This window comes from Ascaphus truei, chromosome 6, assembly GCF_040206685.1.
Source record: "Ascaphus truei isolate aAscTru1 chromosome 6, aAscTru1.hap1, whole genome shotgun sequence".
NCBI lineage: Eukaryota > Metazoa > Chordata > Amphibia > Anura > Ascaphidae > Ascaphus > Ascaphus truei.
The window spans coordinates 116244590-116269521 of record NC_134488.1 but is presented as its reverse complement, the minus strand read 5'-3'; the positions used below and the strand labels follow the sequence as shown (position 1 = coordinate 116269521).

The 24932-nt window shown below is 47.2% G+C and overlaps 1 protein-coding gene across 1 annotated transcript in view; it reads left to right on the top strand.

The window, feature by feature from the left end:
- Nucleotides 1-24509, top strand: part of FBXO42 (F-box protein 42) — a 42750-nt gene extending 18241 nt beyond the window's left edge. The window contains exons 5-10 of the mRNA XM_075605954.1: nucleotides 15675-15828; nucleotides 16959-17069; nucleotides 18827-18923; nucleotides 20559-20615; nucleotides 21444-21560; nucleotides 23284-24509. Coding sequence (XP_075462069.1) covers nucleotides 15675-15828; nucleotides 16959-17069; nucleotides 18827-18923; nucleotides 20559-20615; nucleotides 21444-21560; nucleotides 23284-24339 — 1592 coding nt within the window. The 3' untranslated portion in view covers nucleotides 24340-24509. The remainder of the gene's footprint in view (nucleotides 1-15674; nucleotides 15829-16958; nucleotides 17070-18826; nucleotides 18924-20558; nucleotides 20616-21443; nucleotides 21561-23283) is intronic.
- Nucleotides 24510-24932: the final 423 nt, after the last annotated feature.

Below are 24932 nucleotides of genomic sequence, written 5' to 3'. Positions count from 1 at the left end.
CTGACTGGGTGAGTGGGTGACTGACTGACTGACTGGGTGAGTGGGTGACTGACTGACTGACTGGGTGAGTGGGTGACTGACTGACTGACTGGGTGAGTGGGTGACTGACTGACTGGGTGAGTGGGTGACTGACTGACTGGGTGAGTGGGTGACTGACTGACTGGGTGAGTGGGTGACTGACTGACTGGGTGAGTGGGTGACTGACTGACTGGGTGAGTGGGTGACTGACTTACTGGGTGACTGACTGACTGACTGACTGACTGGGTGAGTGGGTGACTGACTGACTGGGTGAGTGGGTGACTGACTGACTGAGTGGGTGACTGGGTGAGTGGGTGGGTGGGTGACTGACTGGGTGGGTGACTGACTGGGTGGGAGACTGACTGGGTGAGTGGGTGACTGACTGACTGGGTGAGTGGGTGCATGACTGACTGAGTGGGTGACTGGGTGGGTGGGTGACTTACTGGGTGGGAGACTGACTGGGTGAGTGGGTGACTGACTGGGTGACTGACTGGGTGACTGACTGGGTGACTGACTGGGTGACTGACTGGGTGACTGACTGGGTGAGTGGGTGACTGACTGGGTGACTGACTGGGTGACTGACTGGGTGACTGACTGGGTGACTGACTGGGTGGGTGACTTGGGTGGGTGACTGGGTGGGTGGGTGGGTGGGTGACTGACTGGGTGGGTGGGTGGGTGACTTTGACTGACTGGGTGGGTGGGTGACTGGGTGGGTGGGTGGGTGACTGGGTGGGTGACTGACTGGGTGGGTGGGTGACTGACTGGGTGGGTGGGTGACTGACTGGGTGGGTGGGTGGGTGACTGGGTGGGTGGGTGGATGACTGGGTGGGTGACCTTGACGACTGGGTGGGTGGGTGACTGACTGGGTGGGTGGGTGACTGGGTGGGTGGGTGGATGACTGGGTGGGTGACCTTGACTGGGTGGGTGGGTGACTTGACTGAGTGAGTGGGTGACTTGACTGAGTGAGTGTTTGACTTGACTGAGTGAGTGGGTGACTTGAGTGAGTGGGTGGGTGACTTGAGTGAGTGAGTGGGTGGGTGACTGAGTGAGTGAGTGGGTGACTTGAGTGAGTGAGTGGGTGACTTGACTGAGTGAGTGAGTGGGTGACTGAGTTTTTGGGTGACTAAGTGAGTTGGTGGGTGGGTTACTGAGTGGGTGGGTGACTGACTGAGTGGGTGGGTGACTGACTGAGTGGGTGGGTGACTGACTGAGTGGGTGGGTGACTGACTGAGTGGGTGGGTGGGTGACTGAGTGAGTGGGTGGGTGGGTGACTGAGTGAGTGGGTGGGTGACTGGGTGGGTGGGTGACTGGGTGAAAGTGACTGGGTGGGTGTGTGGGTGACTGGGTGGGTGACTGGGTGACAGTGCGTGGGTGGGAGACGGTGGGTGACTTACCTTGACCCCGTGGCATCTGGCTGGGGCAGGAGGTGAGTTCGGGAAGCGGGGGCAAGAGTGGCAGGAGTCCCGCGCCGCGCTTCCCTTCTCCGGTAGCGGCGCACGTGAGGGGGAGTCCCGCGCCGCGCTTCCCCTCTCCGGTAGCGGCGCACGTGAGGGGGAGTCCCGCGCCGCACTTCCCCTCCGTCCGGGCGCCGGCACACGTGAGGGGGAGTCCCGCGCCGCGCTTCCCCTATCCGGTAGCGGCGCACGTGCGGGGGAGAGCAAAAGGCCCGGGCCGTGCATCCCCTCTCCGGTAGCGGCGCACGTGAGGGGGAGAGCAGGAGGCCCGGACCGCGCCGCGAGGGGGGAGGAGCCTGGAGTTTGCTGCTGAGCAGGAGGGCCGCGGCGCACGGTGAGGGTGATGGTGCGGCTGGGGATGTTGCGGAGCGTGGGGATTTGGGTGAGGTGGGGGGAGAGAGTGAGGGGCACCGGGAGAGGAGGGGGGGTGTGTGTGTGGAAGGTGAGCTGCGGTCCAACTGACGGGGGAGAGTGAGGGTGTGTGTCTGTGTGTCTGTGTGTCTGTGTGTCTGTGTGTCTGTGTGTCTGTGTGTCTGTGTGTCTGTGTGTCTGTGTGTCTGTGTGTCTGTGTGTCTGTGTTTTTGCCCATCACTCTGCCTCAGGCCAATGAGAGGTGCGGGGGCGGGCAGGCCAAGGGACCAATGAGATTGCCGCTAGGGACGCAGACATACAGTGCTTTCAGAAATATATAGTAGATGAGAAGTGTGCTATAAGTTCCTCGTCTCTTACTTTTGGGTCAAATGCCGTATCTCCATTTCTCATTTGAATTGATTTAATATTGGAGGAAATGTGGATCTTTCTCAGTTTCTGAGCTAATAGTCGGTCTTCTTTATTACCTTTTTGATAGAACAATTGTTTGGTCCATTTTAAAGCTTTTTCTGCTTTGTTAATTTTCAGAATTCTCAAATCACCCCTTATTTTAAGCAATTTTTGATCGTTTGCACCTGTGGGGTTCTTTTTATAGACACCAGCCCTCTCTAGATCTATTGAACATTTAGTCAGTTTATACTCCTTTCGCTTCTTCAAAGAAGCAGTGGTGCCACGGTAACTTATGACAAGATATAACAAACACCAAATATCTGGGTTGAACTGAACGAGGCTTAGATATAATAAAATATATTTATTCCTTAAGGTGAACACAGCAATATAGTACAATTAACAGGCAAGAAGGTAACACTTACTTAGGGTTGGGGAATGGAGAAGTATCAGCTAGCAATTCTCCAGCAATCCGGTGACATTCAAGGTGAAATCAGAAGAACCAAAACTGTAGGGTTGACACAGTTTATATACCTTTGTAACCCTATTCTTAACATTGAATACAGACTATTGGTGAACAATTATCTGTATCCAATCCCTAACGTGGAAACACAGTTTAACTCATACCCCCCAGCTAGTTAGCCCATGCGTACTGGGACTCTGAGGGTCTTATTTCTGTAGCCCCATAATTAAATCAGGGGCGACGACCAGTCTACCAGATGAAGTATCTGGCAGGATCTTCATTGTTTGTAGGTGTAGATATAACACTTACAAACCACTCCAGTTTGATGCTTCTCCGCCCTCAGGTAAACAATTAGTGGCAGAGTCTTTTGATCAGTACTTGGTTCCTAGACTTTGGGTCGCCCCCCTGACCATTTGCATTCCTTTGTGTGAAGGAGACTGTGCGGGTTTTTATCCCCGCCTTGGAATACAATATTAAAGTTAAAACACAGACATATTAAAATATCCGGTTCCGTTAGGTCCAGCGGGTCCAAACTTTCCAGATCTTAATGCCGGAACTGGGACATCATATGATCCAAGTTTCAGCCTGCTGCGACCTTCAGAACCGGAGATACACAAATACCACTTAAACCGTTTCATACATACCTTAACACAAAATTCTCCGCTGTAAAATAAATCCGTTTGAAACTAAATCCCCATTGTGGTGCAGACACTGACATTATAGTGAAACATGGGAACAGGGGAACATACAGTTTCCTGACATGACAAGGTGAAAACCACATTCCTGGACCGCAGTCCAGTTAACCCCTTGCCTCCCTGGTGAAGTCAGGGGGTGGCCATATGGGGTGCAACCCCTTTAATACCGAGCCAACCCCCCTCTCCCTCTACAAGTGGCAATAAACTTTCCCCTTATACATGCTTTTTGTGCTTCCCAAATTGTTGTGAGTCATTCCCGGTGTATTGTTAATAGAGAAATTCTATTAAATGTGAGTTTATTTCGTTAATTACACCAAGATCTCTCAGAGGGGAGTCTTTAAGCTACCACATATCTCACCCTACTAGGATTGATATCTTTTAGCGTACATGTTACAAGTGCGTGATCAGACCAGGTCATTGGATTGATCTTTGAGTGTCACAGCTGGGGTTAGTGAGTGTTCCATAAAATTTTTTTATCTCACCTTGAGAATACTAGATTAGGTGCTGAGTGAAATGTATAGTCTCTCTCTGTAGGGTGTTGAATCCTCCATATATCCCATAATGCTATATTTATTTATAAAATGTTTTTTTACCAGGAAGTAATACATTGAGTTACCTATCGTTTTCAAGTATGTCCTGGGCATAGTTAATATGACAAATACATGGTTACAAATACAGTTACATAAATGAAATAGGGTATACATTATATACAATACACCGCATGCACAGTTAGAGAAGATGTATATTATAGTCTTATGTAACAGTTACAGACCAGATTAAAATGTGAGACAGCCTTAGTTTTGAAAGAACTTAAACTGGTGGTGGATGTGAGAGTCTCTGGTAGGTTGTTCCAGTTTTGGGGTGCACTGTAAGAGGAGGCGTGGCCGGATACTTTGTTGAACCTTGGGAACATGAACAGTCTTTTGGAGTCTGATCTCAGATAAGTGCTGCATGTGGTAGGGGTGAGGAGCTTGTTCAGATGGGTAGCTTGCCCAGAAAGTATTTGAAGGCAAGACAGGAAAGGTGAACTTTGCGCCTAGACTCGAGTGATGACCAATCTAGTTCTTTGAGCATTTCGCAGTGATGTGTGTTGTAGTTGCATTGGAGAACGAAACGACAAATAGAATTGGAGAGGGTGTCAAGTTTGCCAAGGTGGGTTTGGGGTGCCAAGCCATATACTGTGTCTCCATAGTCAATAATTGGCATTAGCATCTGCTGTGCAATACGCTTTCTGGCCACGAGGCTTAGGGAGGATTTGTTCCTGTAAAGTACACCTAGTTTGGCATAGGTTTTGGATGTCAGGGCATGTGCATCCCAAATGTTAGGTGGGAGTCAAACCATATGCCCAGGTATTTAAAACTAGTAACAGGAGTTAGGGTGGTGGTAGCGTTGGTTCTGATCTGGAGCTCAGTCACTGGAAGCTTTAAAAATTTAGTCTTGGTCCCAAATACCATTGTTAGTCTTGTCAGTGTTTAAAAACAGTTTGTTTTGGGAAATCCAGTTTTCGAGTCTCAAAAAGTCAGACTGAAGTATGTGTTCAAGGTCAGAGAGGCTATGGCTGTGTGCATATAGGATTGTCATCTGCATACGTGTGTATTGAGGCTTCCTTACCAGCTGTGGGAAGATCATTAATGAACACTGAGAAGAGTAGGGGCCCCAGAACAGAGCCTTGCAGGACACCACAGGTGATTGGATTTAGAGTCTGAGATGGACACATGTTGGACACATCTTGTATACATCTTGCTTGATTTGTATCTTTAGGATCTTGCACTTTCAGAGTCCTTTTGGGGGGGTTGGATTTATCTAGCTTTATATCGTAAACTGCATTGAAATCTCCTGTCATAATTATCAAGGGAAGACTCATTAAAAATCTACCTGTTTCTCATTGAGGGCGTTAATGTTAGCCAGTGTGACCATTATGTTTCCCAATTTGCCCCTCAGGAACAAAAACCGACCTTTGTCGGAAGTCGCTTTTCTCAAGAGCAAACGGTACGACCTTCTGACCAGTATTGCCGCGCCTCTTTTGTACACCCGTGTGCATGTGAAGAAACTCGAAGAGAAGACTCTGTCAAAATCTGGGTTGATCCTGTTTCCTTAAATGAGTTTCATGTATAAAAACAACTTCCAACATTTGCTTATTAAAATCTTGCAAAGCTAACTTACTTTTTCTGGGATTGTTTAAAACTTTAACATTTAGCGTACCTAGTTTTAACATATTAAAATGAAACCATATTTCCTAGCCATTTTTGTTATTTTGTATGTGTTCTGGGATTTCGATCTATTGTCCGAATACGCTCTCTTGCCTCGGGTGTATGAGGGAAGGAAAGGGGTAAGAGAAGAAAGTGGGAAAACATATACTTGTATATAACCACATTTACTTAAATGTTTTAAGTTACTTAACCTAAACTACCCCTGTGGAATTTCCGGAGAATAAAGGACAGTAATTTAGCCCTCTGAGACTTCCAAAGGGAAGGGGGTCTGAATGAGGGCGGGGGTTCCCTTTTTTCTCTGTTCTCTAAAAAAGAAAGAGACAGAGAGGGGGTACAGATTGGGAACCCGAACAAAAAAGACAAAAAAAATCAAATACCACCAGAGAGTAACTTTTAGGGAAAGAGTCCTCTTCTTCTCAGGATCAGGGTATTGGATGAGTCGCAGCTGGGGGGCGGCTCTGATGTCACTTCACACCTCCGTATCAGCCGACCTTTCTCGTCTCCTGGGCAGGGAGGAAAAAAGATCCCGTGTGGGGTCAGATATCTAGTCCTTTTCTTCATTCTTTGTGTGAATTCTTCTGTCTGGTAAAACCTTTGGTGACGGACCAGTAGTAATTTTTCAGATACTTTTTGGATACTTTCTCTGTCTTTTTGCTTGTTTCCTTACTGGGTCCTGCCCTGTGTCCAGACGGGTATCCGGGTAGATTTGCTGGGTCACGCGCAGCCGGTGGGGATTTAGATCTTTGTATTAGACCCAGTTTGATTAGTGCTTTTTCTCCTTCCGGATTCTTCCCCACTACTGTTGAACCATTATGCCAGATCACTAGCTTAATGGGGACCCCCACTTATATCTGATTTGGTTGTCCCTCAGCATCTTTGTGACCGGTTGCAGTTCCTTTCTTTTTAGCAGAGTGGAGGGAGCCAAGTCACTGAATATTTGGTTCTGGTGTCCTTCAAATCCTAGTGGCATAATGGCTTCTTTCACCGAATAATAGTGAACCTTCAATAAAACGTCTCATCTTATTGGGGTCATGGTTTAGGACCCAGAGCCTTATGCACTCTGTCTAGTAGCAGTCTCTTCCGTTTAGTCGGGGAGCATGCTCTGGAGTAGTCGTGTGACAAAATCTGTTGGCGCCTCAGGCAATACAGTCTCCGGTATATTTCGTAGTCTCAAATTATTTCGTCTAGTGCAATTTTCTTTATCATCCAGGGCCTCTGTCAGGGTGTTTACATGTAATTTTAGGGCTCGCAGTTCATGCTCAGTGACTGTTTGGGCTGATGTCAGCTCATCAGCTACCCCTTCTAGACAGTCAGTTCTGTCGCCCAGTCCATGCAAATCTCTTCTCAGTTTCGACGCTACTTTGGTCATTTCTGTTTGCATCTTTTGAACCATACATTTCGGTAAGTTGTCAAGATCACCTTTTTGTATTGGGTCTGGTGTTTTCATCCATACCTTCTGCAGCGAACATAAAGAAAAATCAAAGCGCTAAAATGTGAATCCTAAATATACAGTATACAATAATATATTAATATGAAATATTCTGCTGCCTGGGTGAAGTGGGGGATCTCACACCCTCAGAGTGCTAGTAGGAAGGGAGAGGCACCTTGGCGCATGAATATTGATCTGATGATATCTAGAAGCACTGATGGTGTACCAAATGTCCCACAGAATATGCAGTAATAGCCATTTTAAACAATAAACATTTATTAAAAATATATTTAAAAAAATACAATATTGCAATCCAACCTTGGACTCATTGCTACAAGTATCCTCCATCTTTGTAGCACAGAGGGGATATATATCTACTTCTCCACCCTAGTCCAACATTTGGACATATCTGTTTGCGTTTTATATTAAGTTTGTATGTTATTATGCGGGTTGATTAAGCTTAATCAAGATACAGGGTGTATATAGGAGCTATTCAATTGTAATTTTTTTTTTTTTATTATTATTACTTAAAAAATTTTTATTGAGTATTTTCGAACATACAAAATAAGGTAAACACAACATACTACACAAAAGAAAAAGGGGAATACAGTAATACAAATAAATTGGTTGTGAAACAATAGAAAAGAGGGAGGTCGGGAAGGGGGGGGAGGGGTAGCATTTGTACCAATATCTCACTGTATTCAGCAGTTTAAATACCACATGTATCACTCTGTTCAAAGTATTCTAGTCTATATATGGGGATATATATGGGGATATAACTGCATGGCGGAACCAAGAAGGCCAAATATCAGAGAATTGCGAGGTAGAGCCGTTCAGGCTGAGAGTTTTTCCATATAGACTATATGCCAGATTTTGTTGTTTATTTGATTTATGGATGGGGGGGCAGGTTGTTTCCAATTTTTGGCAATTGTACACCATGTAGCGTTTAAAATTTGGGATCTTACTCTAGCTTTTTTTTTGGAGATCTTAGCCATTGGTTTTCCTAGTATTATATATACTGGGTCGTGTGGGACAGAGATTTCTAGTATCTTGTGTATTAAGGAGAACACTTCCGTCCATGTTTGTTGGATTTTGGGGCATGACCAGAATATGTGCAGTATATTCCCCACTTCACCACAACCACGCCAGCACAGAGGGGAAACGCCTGGAAGAAAAGAGTGCAACCTGGCAGGAGTCATATACCATCTAAATATTAACTTGTAAATATTCTCCTTAATTACAACGCATGATGAATTTTTGGAAGCAGCTTCCCAAATGTCTGTCCAGGTATCGAGATCTATACAGACGTTAAGATCCTTTTCCCAGGATACCATATAGTTATCGGGGGTTTGGTTGTTCTTGATAGAGGATAAACTGTAATAAATTCTGGAGATAATGCCCTTTGTGTGGGACTGGTGTAGACACCAGTCCTCATACACAGTTAAAGCGTGGGGTTGACTTGGCTTGTTAATTGATTGGATATAGTGCCTAACCTGGAGAAATCTAAAGAATTCGGAGGAGGGGATATCATGGTTTGTTTGTAGCGAAGCGAATGGTGGGCTTTCCCATGGGTGAGGATATCCTTGACTCTTGTGAGTCCTTTTTGAATCCAGGTATGGGAGTGCGGGTTTCCTGTGTAAAAAGGAAGGGAGGGGTCCGAGAATAGTGGTTGCATAAGGGAAGGGGAATCGGTTAGTTGGAACTTTAGTTTTGAGGGAGTCCTAGAGATTACAGGCAAAGGATATCACCGGGTTCTTGTAGATCTCAGATGGTCTAGACCAGGGGTGGGCAACCCATTTTTCAATGTAGTCACAGGTGTGGCGAATTAGAAGTGAAAATAGCCACACCATGTAAAAATTGAGGTATTATGTTGCGCATGCGAAAATTTTAAACACACACTGTTTGAACAAGTTTATAAATTCTCAGGGCCGTTCTATAGTGTGCGTGTGCGTGCGTGTGTTATAAAATACGTTTGAAATAAAGAAATACTTTAATTATTTATTAACATTATACATGCGTACATACATAAAAACACACACATACAAACACATATACATACATTTCAGCAGCGGTAGCGGCGCAAATTCTTTATTTTCCTCATCCTCTCCCCTGTCGGCCGGTTCCACGCTCACTGCCGTGCGCGCGCGCGGCACCATTATAGAAAGGCTGCTAACCTCAGCCAACTATAACTGCCGCGCGCGCAGCAAGTGCACGCACTATACAACGGCCTTCATACTGCAACCCCCCTCATCCTCCCACCCCCTCCTCTCACCCCCCCTCTTCATCCTCTAACCACCACCACCACTACCCTCCTCATCATCTCCTAACCCCCTCATCATCATAATCTCATTTAACCCCCCCTCATCACCATCTCATTTACCCCCTCCTCATCACCATTTCATTTAACAACCCCTCATCTCCCCCAGCACCCTTTATCTCCCCCAGCACCCTTTATCTCCCCCAGCACCCTTTATCTCCCCCAGCACCCTTTATCTCCCCCAGCACCCTTTATCTCCCCCAGCACCCTTTATCTCCCCCAGCACCCTTTATCTCCCCCAGCACCCTTTATCTCCCCCAGCACCCTTTATCTCCCCCAGCACCCTTTATCTCCCCCAGCACCCTTGATCTCCCCCAGCACCCTTGATCTCCCCCCAGCCCCCTTGATCTCCCCCCAGCCCCCTTGATCTCCCCCCAGCCCCCTTGATCTCCCCCCAGCCCCCTTGATCTCCCCCCAGCCCCCTTGATCTCCCCCCAGCCCCCTTGATCTCCCCCCAGCCCCCTTGATCTCCCCCCAGCCCCCTTGATCTCCCCCCAGCCCCCTTGATCTCCCCCCAGCCCCCTTGATCTCCCCCCAGCCCCCTTGATCTCCCCCCAGCCCCCTTGATCTCCCCCCAGCCCCCTTGATCTCCCCCCAGCCCCCTTGATCTCCCCCCAGCCCCCTTGATCTCCCCCCAGCCCCCTTGATCTCCCCCCAGCTCCCTTGATCTCCCCCCAGCTCCCTTGATCTCCCCCCAGCCCCCTTGATCTCCCCCCAGCCCCCTTGATCTCCCCCCAGCCCCCTTGATCTCCCCCCAGCCCCCTTGATCTCCCCCCAGCCCCCTTGATCTCCCCCCAGCCCCCTTGATCTCCCCCCAGCCCCCTTGATCTCCCCCCAGCCCCCTTGATCTCCCCCCAGCCCCCTTGATCTCCCCCCAGCCCCCTTGATCTCCCCCCAGCCCCCTTGATCTCCCCCCAGCCCCCTTGATCTCCCCCCTGCCCCCTTGATCTCCCCCCTGCCCCCTTGATCTCCCCCCTGCCCCCTTCATCTCCCCCCTGCCCCCTTCATCTCCCCCCTGCCCCCTTCATCTCCCCCCTGCCCCCTTCATCTCCCCCCTGCCCCCTTCATCTCCCCCCTGCCCCCTTCATCTCCCCCCTGCCCCCTTCATCTCCCCCCTGCCCCCTTCATCTCCCCCCTGCCCCCTTCATCTCCCCCCTGCCCCCTTCATCTCCCCCCTGCCCCCTTCATCTCCCCCCTGCCCCCTTCATCTCCCCCCTGCCCCCTTCATCTCCCCCCTGCACCCTTCATCTCCCCCCTGCACCCTTCATCTCCCCCCTGCACCCTTCATCTCCCCCCTGCACCCTTCATCTCCCCCCTGCACCCTTCATCTCCCCCCTGCACCCTTGCGCGTCACAAGTACTGTAGCAGGCTCGGAGGAGAGGGAGCGCGCGCGTCATGCATGTGCTGGAGCGGGCAGGGGTGTGGGAGGGAGGGGAGCGCGTCACACCGCTGGAGTGCACTCCTTTCCTACCAAGGAAGGGGAGGGGGTTTGAGGGGGCCGTCGCAGGCCGCACAGGGAGTCCCGGCAGCCCTGTTCGCCACAGTTTCAGTGCCAATTCGCCACAAGTGGCGAATGGCGACAGGGTTGCCTACCCTGGGTCTAGACTTTTTGTTGAGCCAGAGAAGATTTTTTATTTTACATGGGGAACAAATCAGGTCCTCCATCTCGACCCACCTCCTTTCGGTTGGGTTTGAATGCCAGCTAATGAGTTGCCCTAGCTGTGCGGATCTATAGTAGCTTTGTAAGTTCGGGAGAGCTAAGCCTCCTTCTGATTTGGATTTATAAAGAATATCTCTACGAATTCTGGGTCGCCTATTTTGCCAGACAAACTTCAAAATTTTCTTCTGTATATTATTTAGGTCTTTCTGACAGATTTTAACCGGGAGAGTTTGGAAGAGATAGTCTAGGTAGAATATTCATTTTAATGGTGGTTATTCTCCCAAACCAGGATATTATATATGAATTCCAAGTGGTTAAATCCAATTGTAATTTTTTTTAAATATATTTTTTAATGTTTATTTAAAATTGCTATTACTGCATATTCTGTGGGAAATGTGGTACGCCATCAGTGCTTCTAGATATCAGATCAATATTCATGCGCCAAGGTGTCTCTCTTTTCTTTCTATACCTCCTGCAGCCCCTGCTTCAGCATCTGCTTCAGCCTCTCCCTCTGATCCTGAAGGGGGTCTTGTGCGGCTGCCATCTTGGGAACCCTGTTGATTCCGCAGCGTTCTTTTTATATTATTTATTTATTATTTATTTATATTTCCCTGCCCGGGGATCGGAGGAGCTCCGTGTTAGGCAGCCATCTTGTCGGCCCGCTGCCTTTAGAACAGGGGTTCTTAATTCCAGTCCTCGAGCCCCCCAGACAGGTCAGGTTTTCAGGATATCCCTGCTTCGGCATAGGTGGCTCAAACAGAGGCCTAGTCTTCGACTTCATAGAGACCTGGTGGCAAAAGAGTTTTGTTTTTCTAGTTGTACTGTTTATTTTGGGGAGCAGTCTTACGGTAACACCATTGCCTTTTAAAACCTGTGAACTTGGTGTGAATCCCAGTGTTGAATCTTTGTGCTCTTTTTCGAATCTCTTGAAGCACCTCGGGCATGGTACATTACGTTGGAAGCTTTGTAAGGCAGGTGACTTATCTGAAGAAACGGGAGTGCATTGCAGAGCTACATAGAGATCTTATATTCCAGACCGCTGGACCTGCCTTGTAGAGCTGTTTGACTTGTAGATTTGGACATTGGGTTGTGTACAGGTTTGAGGATTGACTAGTGGAGTGGGTTGGAAGAATATTCCTTCCCTTCACAACCAGGCTTTTCAGAGTCTCCCTGCTCACTCCCCACTCTGTCTGAGAACATTCCCTGGAGTGCCCCAGTCTGACTGGATCTCGACCCCGCCTCCTCCCTGCATTGTGTAAAGTCTCCTTATCGGTGTGATTCGAGGCAGTTCCCAGGCTGGTGGTACAGACCAGGATCTCGGGAATGTTCTAATCTCTGGGTAAACAATCCTTGTGATTGCTGGGAAACAGGAGGCAAATTGCCCCAATTTGAGGGTTTTTTTGTGCGTGCGTGTAACTATGAATTGAGGCATGAGATGTATGGGCTAAATGACTTTAAATATAACATGACCTCTTGTCTAACGTTATCCTTTCTGTCCCCACCAAACTACTGCCAACTAATGTCCACCCTGCCCTTCACAGCTCCTGATATTCCAGTACTGGTGATTTGCATCAACAGTCCTGCCACTGTACCTCAGTCCTCCTCTTCTTCTCCTCTGTCATATTATTACTTCCATACACTTGAGATACAGTACAGCTCTGCACGATTGCAGCACATCCAGTCATTCCGTTGGTAGTGTATTCCCCCCACCAACCCTGCCACTTACCACCCTGCAATCCTCCTCCTATAACAACTGAAAGCTTTCTTCTTTGAATTCCATTACAGACCCTTTACCCCACCGCTGTCGTGCTGCATCTCAACCAAGACCCGTAGCCCCTACTATTAAACCATTAATCTGCACACACTCTGATGTGCTACTGCACATCCACCCGACCTTGCATTGCTCCAAGTATTTCCAGTACTGTCCCTACCAAACCTCTCTGCTTAAGTCTAAGGCCCCGGTAACTCAGCTGCAACGCGCGCCCGCGAGATTGGCGGCGCGTGCAGCCGATTACCTGGTCTGCAGGGAGCTGCAGGAAGAGAGACCGGGGGGGAGTGACGGGGGCGCGGCCATGACGTCACCCGGCAGGTTCGCGCTCATTGGCTCAACCGCCGGGGGGCGTGCCGTATCGCTCGACGCGAGTCTTGCTCTCAATTCTATTGAGAGCAGGAGCAGCTCTCGCCCCAGCGCTGCGGCCCCCCCCCTCGCAGCGGGCCCGGCGCCATTGAGGGGAGGGCTCACGTCCCTGCAGCGTCCGCCACAGCGGAAGCTGTAGTAGGCAGCGGGGTCAAGCCCTTAGGCACAAGGAGGTAAAAGGACTTTCTCCGGGTTTACAATGAACTACCATGGGCATTCAAACACACTGCTTTACCACAAGGCCATGTCTCCAAGGTATCTCATGCCCTCGCAAGCACTTATAGCTGCACCTCCATCCAGGACACATTCATATTGTCTCCTCTCTAAAGGATCTGTATTTTTTTTTTAATGCTTGTTGGATGCCCTAGGTCTGCATTGTATTTCCCAATGGGTGTGAGGTTCAGCAGGGAGGCACGGACAGCATGACAAATGACTGCTGCTTTTAACCTCAGGGCATATTTAGATTGTCGCTGCCTGAGAGTCCCCCAGGACCTGCCAGGAATTTTTCCCACTGTGTGCTGGCATCGGTTCACCAGGAAAACTCAGTAGAGCATTACTGCCTCTCTTCCTAAAGGGTTTAACCTATTGGTGGATTGTCCTGGGACACTACTCCATGTGGCCATGAGAAAAGTGTGTTAACTTTTCCCTGGAATGAATGAGATACTTTATTATCTTTTCCGTGCGCAGGTCAGGCACTCTTCAGTTGTCCAGCTTTACAACTTTGTAAGAAAATAATCTATATTTCATGAAGAAACCTGTGAGATTTCAAATGCTCTTCGCGTGACAATTTCATCTATTAAAAACCTATTGGTCTATTAACATGTGCAGTGCCTGTGAAATGGATTGCAGGCCCCTCTAACATGGATGGTGTTTTTATATCCTATGGCAAATCTACACATCCAGGACCAATATGGCTTCTTTGTGCTTTTGCTGGTAAAATATTAGGCCGTGTCCTGTTCTGCTTTAAGAAATGAACATTTGGGCTTCATCCTAACGAAGAGCTATTTCAGGGATCACTAGGACCCTATGTCAGCTTCCCATGCAGTGCACTAGCTTGGGGGCTGTTGGAGGCCAATTCTACTATATATCTGCAGAAGCAGCCGACCGGGCCATTGAAGTAAATGGGGAATTTCGTTTGAAAATGGGACCCCATGTTCCGAAGCGGCAGATCTAGAATAGGCCAATTAGTGTCTTTTGTATGCCCCGTGCACCCAAGTGCCCTACACTAAAGGATACAATGTAAAGAATTGAAAACCTAATTCACTGTTGGAAAAGATTCAGTATTTTGTTTTTGCTGGAATCTGTATTTGTGGATGGTCCCGGCATTTGCTGAGCTTTTCATTGAAACAATTGTTAAAATGAGTTTGCCAAGTTTCGTTTGACAGCAGTACGAAATGAATGTCCTGATGTGTGCTGTGTCCATAGGACCTCTTCAATGGTAACTTGTCATTCCTTCCTTTTTATTTTTTATTGTGCAACTCGCTGAAACTCTTAATTTTCTTACTTGCATCCATGTACAATTTGACCATTGTTAATATTCCAATTTGGTTTTTAGATCCATGTTACTACTTCGCTCCAGTCCTTAAAATCGCTTCTTGAGACTGATATTTTCAATCTGCTGTTTCATATTGTGCGAAGTGGTCTTGATTGCTTTACCTCGTGTACTTAAATTCAAGAAAGGGGCTGTCAAAAAAATAAAAAACACACACACTGAAGTTTAAAAAGAGCGGTTCTGCAGGATTTGATCTGTTTTTGTGTGTTTTTGGTTTGTTTAGCATGGATCAGTAATTAACCATTTTGGTTTGTTTTCTTAAGAGTAGCAGCCACTATTATGGTTCACATTTCGTATTGCCCTACGGACATGAGATTGTTCTGCTAGTAAGTCGGTAAATGGCTTTCTTCCTAAACCGTTATCTTTTGAATACACCTAGCTTTTGGCGACGGCTCCGTACCTGTTACAGCAGGAGACCGTTTTTTCTTATTCTGCACTCTTTACTGGGTGAAAATGCGTTGGTGAAAATGCGTTGGTGAAAATGCGTTGGAGCGACTGTTTAGTTCGATATTACCAATGCTCCATCAAATATATATGAACCCCTTTTGTCGTCTGTAGATATTCCCTGAACTACAGAAACCAGACATTCTGCAATGGAAGAGGGGTGCAAAGTCTGAGCCGTGTGCTCACTCGGTAGCCAAAATGAGTGGTGGGACTTGAAAATTAAGCTTTCCTTTTGTCATCAGTTTAGATTGGTTCCCAGCACCATTTAGTTTCTGTAGAGTTACTTTTCTTCTGGTTCCTCCATGCCAGTACAAACCAGTGTGGGGGTCAAACGCTCCTCAAATCAGGATGCACCATTCCTGTATGACGCCTCCCATCTCCTTGCCACCACACCTGACCATCTAGCAAACCAATGAAAATAAAAACGGACAAGCAAAGCAGACCAATCTAGAATGAATTCCTCCTGTGATCCGGTTTTCAGAGTCGTGCAAGTTCTACTTCACCCCGTGACAGGTCCATTTTTTTTTCTGATATTCCAGGTTCCTATCCGTCCCCCAAGGCTGGCGCCACACTTGTTGTGTACAAGGAGTTGCTGGTGCTGTTTGGAGGCTGGACCCGCCCCAGCCCTTACCCCCTACATCAACCCGAGCGCTTCTTTGATGAAATACACACTTATTCACCTTCCAAGAACTGGTAAGAGACAAAAGAAGGGACATATTGCATATATTATCCCTCACTAGTGTTACACACGTCCATACATAATGAGCAACCTTGGTCAACCTGATTCTAAAAACACACAGGAGTCTGTCTTAAAGCCAGATATCCTAGTTCACAGGCCTGTCATATAACAACCAGGAAAGAGCCTCCTATTACGTTATTGGTGTGAGCTGCTTGATCAGCACTATGTCCAGGGAGACCTGTTGTAGAGCAAATGAGGTCAAATCTCTCACGGGGTTATCTGTTTTTTGTTTTTTTTTAAATCCGGTTTTGCACAATGCGAGCGAGAACCCTTTCCCATCGTGTTATGGTCTTGCAGCACCCCAAAATATAAGTTTACAAACTGCCATTATTTTGCCTTTCCCATGCTGATCACATACTTTATTGGGTAGCCTCCATTTTATGTGAATCCCCTTTATCCCTTTGATTGGTAAAGCGTTCCTGATCCCTCTGGCTGCAAATGGGTCAATTGCAGTAATTTGTAATGGCTTCATAACAAGCCCAGTAATGAAAGCAGCATGCATTTGTCCTCTTGGGATACTTGTGGTTGTTTGTTTTATTTTTATTTTTTACCCCTTGCACTCGTCACCCTGTCACGAATGCAAATATCAAATTTGTATATGTCTACATCGCTGTCAAGTCTCTGATTCCATGTTTCTTATCTTGGGGTGGCATACGATAGTCCCGCCACCCTGGCAATCCATAAACCTCTTTCAGAGAATGATTTGAAAAATCTTTTGTTTGTCAGAGTCTGTCTGGTAGAACATATGCCCTTATTTCTAGAAAATATCCGTTTTTACCACTCGGCCTGCAAAAGGTGTTGACATATCATAAACCCTCTCTGTGTACTTTTTGCAACCAATTTCAATCAAGCCCCTTTGAAGCGCCCACAGATTCATGACAGGCCAAACCCCAAATATTGTATTTTCAACTTCAAACTGTAACTCATTAACACCTGAAGCACCAGAGGGATTAAAATACCTAACCTCATGATATCATGACATGCCATTAGACTTTTGTGTGCAAAATTTGCAAAGCAACTTTAAAACCTATTGCCGAGAGTAGCATCTGGGGTGAAACACCTCCTGTGCCTTTTTCTCTTCTAGGTGGAACTGTATAGTGACGACTCACGGACCTCCTCCTATGGCAGGACACTCGTCCTGTGTCATTGGGGATAAAATGATCGTCTTCGGAGGCTCTTTGGGTTCTCGGCAAATGTGAGTAAACTTTGTACTGTTCTCGCCCACTGCTTTTGTTTAATTGTTTGTCTTTGTTTTTTCCTGAAGGAAATTCATAAAGGCACGGTCCCAAATTGACATACTAGCAGTGGCATGTTTGTTTGGTTAAAACTTAATGAGATCTGATAGATATATGTATTGTCTCTTTAAGGAGTATCCTGCCGGTGCTTGTTTAACTTGTAACAGACATACTAGCTCAGGGGTGACCAACTGCAGTGCTCCGGAGCTACCAACCGGTCAGGTTTTCAGGATATCCCTGCTGGTGGCTCAGTAGAAGACTGAGCCACTGATTGTGCCACCTGTGCTGGAACAGGAATATCCTGAAAACCTGACCTGTTGGTAGCTCTTGAGGACTGCAGTTGGCCACCCTTGCACTAGGGCAGGGGTGGGGAACCTTTTTTCTGCCAAGGGCCATTTGGATATTTATAACATCGTTCGCGGGCCATACAGACACAGACAGGCAGGCACACGGCAGGCACAAAGCAGGCATGTAGGCACACAGAACTCTGCCCCCCTACCTCTGGTAGTTGCTGCGGATGCTGGGGTAAGTGCGGGGGGAACTGCTGGAGAATCATGGGGGAAGTGCGGGGAATGCTGCGGGGGATGTACGGTGGCTGCTGGGGGATTGCTGGGGCTAGTACGGTGGCTGCTGGGGATCGGGTAGGGCTGCCGGCGCCTCACACCACCTCCTCCCAATTGGGCGCGCGGCGGCCATTTTGTTTTTTTAAATTAGCACGACCCTGGTTATAGCAGTTGCCTTAGCAGGGCCAGACCAAATGATTTCGAGGGCCTTACCAAATGATTTCGAGGGCCTTATACGGCTCTCGGGCCTGACGTTCCCCACCCCTGCACTAGGGTGGGTTCACAGCCCCCATTGCATGCTTCTGTTCCCTGCTCCGGGCTTCTCCTGTCCCATTTTCCTAGTTGATATCAAAGATAGAATGTGCATAAATATGTTGAAAGTCCAAAGCCACAAAAGAAAAGTCTTTGGTGACCAAAGCACTTGCACATATCGTCACCACAATAAACGTCTATTGTGTTTGTGCTTTGCTTCCTCTACACGTAATGATGGATGTGTAACTGATGCTACATGAGCAGATTGCACACGGGGAGTGTACCACGCTTGCATGCATCTATTAGATGTCTTTTTGATGCATATAGTTTGAGCAGATATTTAATCTTCTGTGTGCATACAATTCGATCAACAGGGTGGAGAAAGGTACTTTAAAATTCATCATCTTGCAGAATACACACTGTAATTTGAAACCAAAGGAAACCTTTTAACACGTTAAACAATAGTTAAAATACACAATGTTTAGTAAGTCTACTGATAAAATAATTCACTACACGTTCAGAAGATAATAGGCAATAAGTCTTCACCTCTGTTGGTTATTGGGCTTGGCAGATCTCCTCTGTCATTGAAGGACAGAATGTCCGGTCTTTGGGTACCCATTACCCATCAGATAATACTCTTGGAAAGATGCACCATTCCGTGCTTAAACAGCCCTGTTGGGGGTACATATTTTACAGTACGCCACAACCCCCCTCCCAAAAATTTTTTTTTTTTTTAGTTCAACAAGACAGTGTTTATCTGCCCAGTTATGATGTAACTTTATTACATTCATATCTAACTTGGTGTCACTTTTTTTGTGTTTGGACTTTTGCAGGCCTTGTTTAGCATGGTAACAACCATTTATATATATATTTTCCCCTTTTCTCGTGCGTCTTCCCTGCAGGAGTAATGACGTCTGGGCGCTGGATCTGGAGCACTGGTCATGGTCCAAGCCCAATATTACCGGGCCGTGCCCTCACCCCCGAGGAGGCCAATCGCAGGTAACTGCTTTGCTTGCAATTTATTGATAAATAAGCTTTGAATGGGGAAGAGCTGATGGAGCGCCTCATCCTCCTAGTTTGGCCATCTTCCTACTTGCTGTAAACCCGTAGACCAGGGGTGGCCAACTCCAGTTCTCAAGGGCTACCAACAGGTCAGGTTTTCAGGCTATACCTGCTTCAGCACAGGTGGCTTAGTCATAGACTGCGCCATTAATTGAATCACCTGTACTGACGCAGGGATATCCTGAAGACCTGTTGGTGGCGTCCGAGATATCTCATGAGTGCTACTTAAACTTAAAACAAAGCATCCCTTTAGAAAGCATGAACATGTTTGCTAAAAGGTTACAACAACACTGTGTTTTTGCCAGTGGGAGCCTTCAAATGCAGCATAGAAGGTATTCTGCGCCATAATTAGGGCTTGGGAGAGATGCTGAGGGGTGCTGTCTGTATCCGGCCTGATACTCCAGGGGTAGTGGTGTACTAAAAGCTATTTTAAAAATCACTAGAAAAATAAGAGGTGCAAAATGCCTTGATTATTTTTTTTTTTTTCCCCCTCAAGAAATGGAGCCCAACTCGCAAGTAAAAACAAACAGTGAAGGAGAAAGAGGCGTGGTAAGAAACCGTCTGCACTTAGAATATAGTTGGGAAAGTTGCATATTTTAGCATTATACAAGTCCAAAAAAAAAAAAACTACAGGGATCACAATGTAACTGCAATAGTACAATATAATATAAGAAATCCTCCGTTTCAGGATACAGCCCTTTTTTCGAGAGAAAATATGATTGCCACTTGCTAATGGGTAGTATCCCGAAATGTTGTTTCTCAGGTGTTGGCCCTTTTTTGTATTTTTAGACGTCACTATTTATACTGTTACATTGTGTTTTCTGCACTTTTTTTTTTGACTTGTGTAATATGAAAATATACAATTTTTGCAAACTACATGCTGAATGCAGACTGGTTTTGTATATCAGGCCCAGTGATGATCTAATCTTCTAAAGTTGGGGAGAGTAGAATAAAAGACACTGTTACAGCAAGGTGTACAGACGGTTATATGTACAGCATGTAAATTAGCATTTGTTTATTCTCCTGTTTATGCCGAGTAACCTCCAGCTAGTCCCCCGAATTACAAAAGCACACTGTCTTGAAGCCATATATCCTAATTCACCGGCCTGTGATGTTTATTTTTATTTATCATGTTCAGGATACACAGCCCTTTCTATTGAATGGCAGGGTGCTTTCATTAATTTGTATTTTCAATATGTTGCTTCTTGGAAAAGATTATTTTACTGAAAGACCCAAAGTGAGTATGGTCGTCCGGCACTGTTTCCACACATCATGCAGTAACGTCTGTCACTGCTGTTCACTCGTCTCCTAAGAAGTTTACCCACTAGTCCAGGAGTGACCAACTCCAGTCCTCAAGGGCCACCAGGAGGTTAGGTCCACTACTGAGCCACTGATTGAGCCACCTGTGCTGAATCATGGATATCCTTAAAACCTGACCTGCTGGTGGCCCTTAAAGACTGGAGTTGAGGCCCCCTGCTCTTGTCTGTCTTCTCTGTAACTGTAGGCAGACTTCCCCTCCATCTCTCCCCCTTCCCAGGGGATTTTCTAATGCTTTGTTTCTCCATCTTCCAGATTGTGATAGATCATGAGACCATTCTTATCTTGGGTGGCTGTGGGGGACCAAATGCTGTAAGTGCAAGTTTGGGATATTAGGGTTGTGTTGTTTTTTTTTAACTTTATCTTTCGTATATTCTAGTAATAAGTGTACCTGCACTTTTAATGTTTCTGCATATCCCATACAACTTGGGAACGCCATTTCCAAGTGCCGGGAACTCGCCCAGTACCCACCTTGTAATGCTTCAGATTATGCTGTGGAAACAATGTTTCCGTGAAGCTGTCCCCTTAGTCATTTACAGGACTTGGGAGATACTGAAAGGGGCAAGAGCCTGCTCTTCAAATAGCTGTCCATGAAATGGTATGGAGGACTGGCAACCATGTACAGTTTGATACCGCAACTAGTTGATCTACTGCAAAAGAACTGTATAGACCAGAGGTGGCCAGCTTCGGTCATCAAGGGCCATTAACAGGCTATGTTTTCAGGATATCCCTGCCTCAGACCAGCTGGCTGTCATTCTCCCTGAGCCACCTGTGCTGAAGCAGGGATATTCTGAAACAATGGCCTGTTGGTGGCCCTTGAGGACTGGAGTTGGCCACCTCTGGTGTAGACGCTTGTGAGATTTCTGCTGTATAATGCAGATTTAACCTCAAACAATACAGAAAAGTAGCACTGGGGACACGAGCTACCAATAATAATCCCCTTTTCAAAGTCTGCAGCGCCTGTTGGGTTATCCATTCCTGTATTGTGATAACGAGCCTCTAAATGCCAGGGTTTTAACCCCAAAATGATGCCTCATTTGCCACTTGAAGTTTTAGCTACTGTCACTTTCTGATGACTGAGGGGATCTGTTTAGCACAGGAATGTTAATGGCTCTGCTTGTCTGCCCTTTGTACTTGCAGCTGTTTAAGGACGCCTGGTTGCTGCACATGCAATGTAATCCTTGGACCTGGCAACAGCTGAAGGTGGAGAATGAGGAGCACGGAGCCCCCGAACTCTGGTGTCACCCAGCCTGCAGGGTAAGATTGCTTGGCCTTGCAGATAAGACAGTCTGTAGCAGGGGGGTGGCCAACTCCGGTCCTCAAGGACCACCAACAGGTTCACTGATTGAGCCACCTGTGCGGAAGCAGGGATAGCCCTAATAACTGGCCTCTTGGTGGCTCTTGAGGGCTTTCCTTGGCCACTCCTGGTCTACAGCATGTTGCGGTGTGGAAGTCCTTAGTAAGAAATGTTCCATGTAAGCTATTGTTAATCATGCAGTTGTGCAGTTTTCAAATCATTCCCTGTAGTTTTAAACCCACAAAGTCCTGCAGCTGCCCACTAACTTTACATATTTTAAAAAAAATCACTATTTTACCTCCCTCGTGTCCTGAAATCTTGGCGTCTTTGAGTGCACAAACCTACTATTGTATTAAATCTTTGTCACTCAGTCGTTCTGTTTTCTGTGGCCGCTGCTCACCCACAACTCCTCCTACTTTTACGAAACTTGTCATTGCTGTTTTTGAAGAAATTGTGATGAGAATTTTTTTTCCCCAAGGCCTTTGAGAACAGCAAACCTTTTCACCTTTGTTGGAAATCCTCTGTAACTTGGTGCCTGTGAGTCTGGAATTAATGAAGCGTTTATCCGACTAATAAAATCCACATTAGTGTCAATCATGTGGTATCTGTTCTGCTTTTCAGAGTTTGCTGTCAGGTGTAGATTTGTAGTTTTACCGCAATGGCTGTGCGGGTCCTGGAGAAGTGTAGTCTATTAGCACATTGTGGCTTTTTAGGGAGACGCCATGAGAGGTTTCTCAAATTATAGTGTTCACGGCTTTCCAAAAATCCCCTCTGGTCTCCTGTTGTCAGTATATGGCAAGAAAAGACCTGTGGGGTTTCAAAGGCTCTGTACACTTTCATTTCATTCATGCAGAATGTGTTTCCCTAAAAGACATCACAGGCCTATATGTGGAAACCCTTTAAACCAGTCCTCAAGGGCCACCAACAGGTTAGGTTTTCAGGATATCCCAGCTTCAGCACAGGTGGCTGTCAAAGAATGAGCCACCTGTGATGAAGCACGGACCGACTGAGCCTCCTATGCTGAAGCAGGGATATCCTGAAGACCTGTTAGCGGCCCTTGAAGACTGGAGTTGGCCACCCTTGCTTTACACCAGTGTTTCCCAACTCCAGTCCTCAGGGAACCCCAACAGGTCAGGTCTTAAGGATATCCCTGCTCCAGCACAGGTGGCTCAGTCAAAATGACTGAGCCGCTGATTGACCACCTGTGCTGGAGCAGGGATAGCCTTAACCTGACCTGCTGGGGTTCCCTGAGGACTGGAGTTGGGAAACACAGCTTTACACCAATGTATTAAGCACCAATGTATAAAACCAACAACATAAATAGTAGACAGTGTATTTCAACACTTCACTGCAGCTCCAATATGCTGTGCCTAGTAGGATTTCACATATAAATAACTTCCCCTTATAAGGAATACAGTATTTCATGTTGGCAGGAGCTGTTTAGTTTTGAGATGTATGAAGGCTAGTTTAGCGTTCAAATCCCTGATCATTTCCAATTCCTCTGAGAGGAAGCAGTTAAGATAATTTGTCTCGGTATGAATGTTAAGACTCTAAACCAAAAAGTGCTTGTGGCACAAAGTGACAAAGTGTACAGTTAAATGTGCAAATAAACCCAGTGATAAATGGCACTGAAATACACAAAATACTGTTAATGTTAAGACTGCCTGTTTCTCTCTTTTGAAGGTGGGACAATGTGTGGTGGTGTTCAGCCAGGCACCCAGTGGCCGTGCTCCACTCAGCCCCAGCATGAACTCTCGTCCCTCTCCAATTAGCGCAACGCCCCCATCTCTGGCTCCTGAGACTCGGGAGTACCGCTCCCACTCGCCCGTCATAGCCCCAGATGAAGCCCCCTGCGTCAACGGTCGCTGGGGAACTCTGCGTCCCCGGTCTCAGAGACAGACCACGTGTGGGTCCCGCGAGGGCAGCCTGTCCCCGTCACGTGGCGACACCCTGTCTCCTGTCCTTAACGGAGGCAACATATCTCCCGCAGCAGCTCTGGACAGCCCCCTTCAGGTTGTTTCACCCCCTGCTGCCGAAGGTTGTGATCCAAAAGCAGTTAACCCACTGCCTGGCCGCAGGGGCTCGCTGCCGGAACAGAAAGACTTGTGCCTCGAGGCTTCGGCTTGCACATGGGAAAGGAAACCCGACTTGGAGATAGACTCTGCAAGTAGGAATGCGCCAGAGCAGACCAATGGAGTACACTCCCCCCCACACATCATTACCACCCTTTCTGAAGCCGTATCACCGGGAGCGCTTCGACGGGGACTGGAGGCTGTCAAAGCTTTGACAACTTCTCCACCCTCTTCATCGCATGGTGGGGCTGCCCAGTTAAGTCCTCCCACACTCACCTCTCCCAGCTCGCCCAGCAGCGTAGCCGAAGCTGCAGCTGGCCGTCCAGCACCGGCCCAGGCCGAAGGACACTCCCTGCCCCCCATTGCCCGTCGTTTAGCACACCACCCTCCTCAGTCACTTAATGTGGGCAAACCGCTGTACCAGAGCATGAACTGCAAACCCATGCAAATGTACGCCTTGGACATTCACAGTACCCGGGAAAGGGGGCGCGTCAAGTGGAAGGTCTTCAGCAACAGCTCCGTGGTGGGTCCCCCTGAAACCAGCCTCCACACGGTGGTGCAGGGCCGGGGGGAGCTCATCATATTCGGGGGGCTCATGGACAAGAAACAAAACGTCAAGTACTACCCCAAAACCAACGCCTTGTATTTCGTACGAGCAAAGAGATAATGAGATGAAGGAACCAAACACAGAGACCCTCACCTTTAAAAACCATCTGACCAGTCCCCGATTCTCCCTTTCTGGTTTCCTTTTTACCTGTTTTACATTACTCTGCCCCTTGTGTTTTTAGCCCTGGATGTGGGATATGAAGCAAGAAATAAAAGCACCGTTCTGATAAACAGGCCGAGGCCTTTTAGTTTTCCCAAGTTTATAGACCTGATTTAACCACCTTTCTGCCACCGGTGCCTGCAACGTCCGTGCAATGATGGCAGAGGGTATCCCCCTCTGTTCCACAATACTTTGCAGTCCCTTACAGCAGCAGAGTGGTTAAAAAGCTGACCCTACAGGCAATACGCACCATGTTTACAATGTAGCCTTAATCTTAACTATGTGTACACTTACGGGTTTATAAAATGATTGAGATATTCTCTCCTTGGTCGACAGGAGAGAGGAGGCATCATTGGGTATGTTACTATAAAAACATACCAATGTGTAAGGTGCACCACTACGGTGGCGTGATGGGTTTCAGACTAATCCAATGTGTATTCATTCTGGCTTCTGTAGAACAAAAAAGGAATATCTCAATCATTGTATTTTAAATG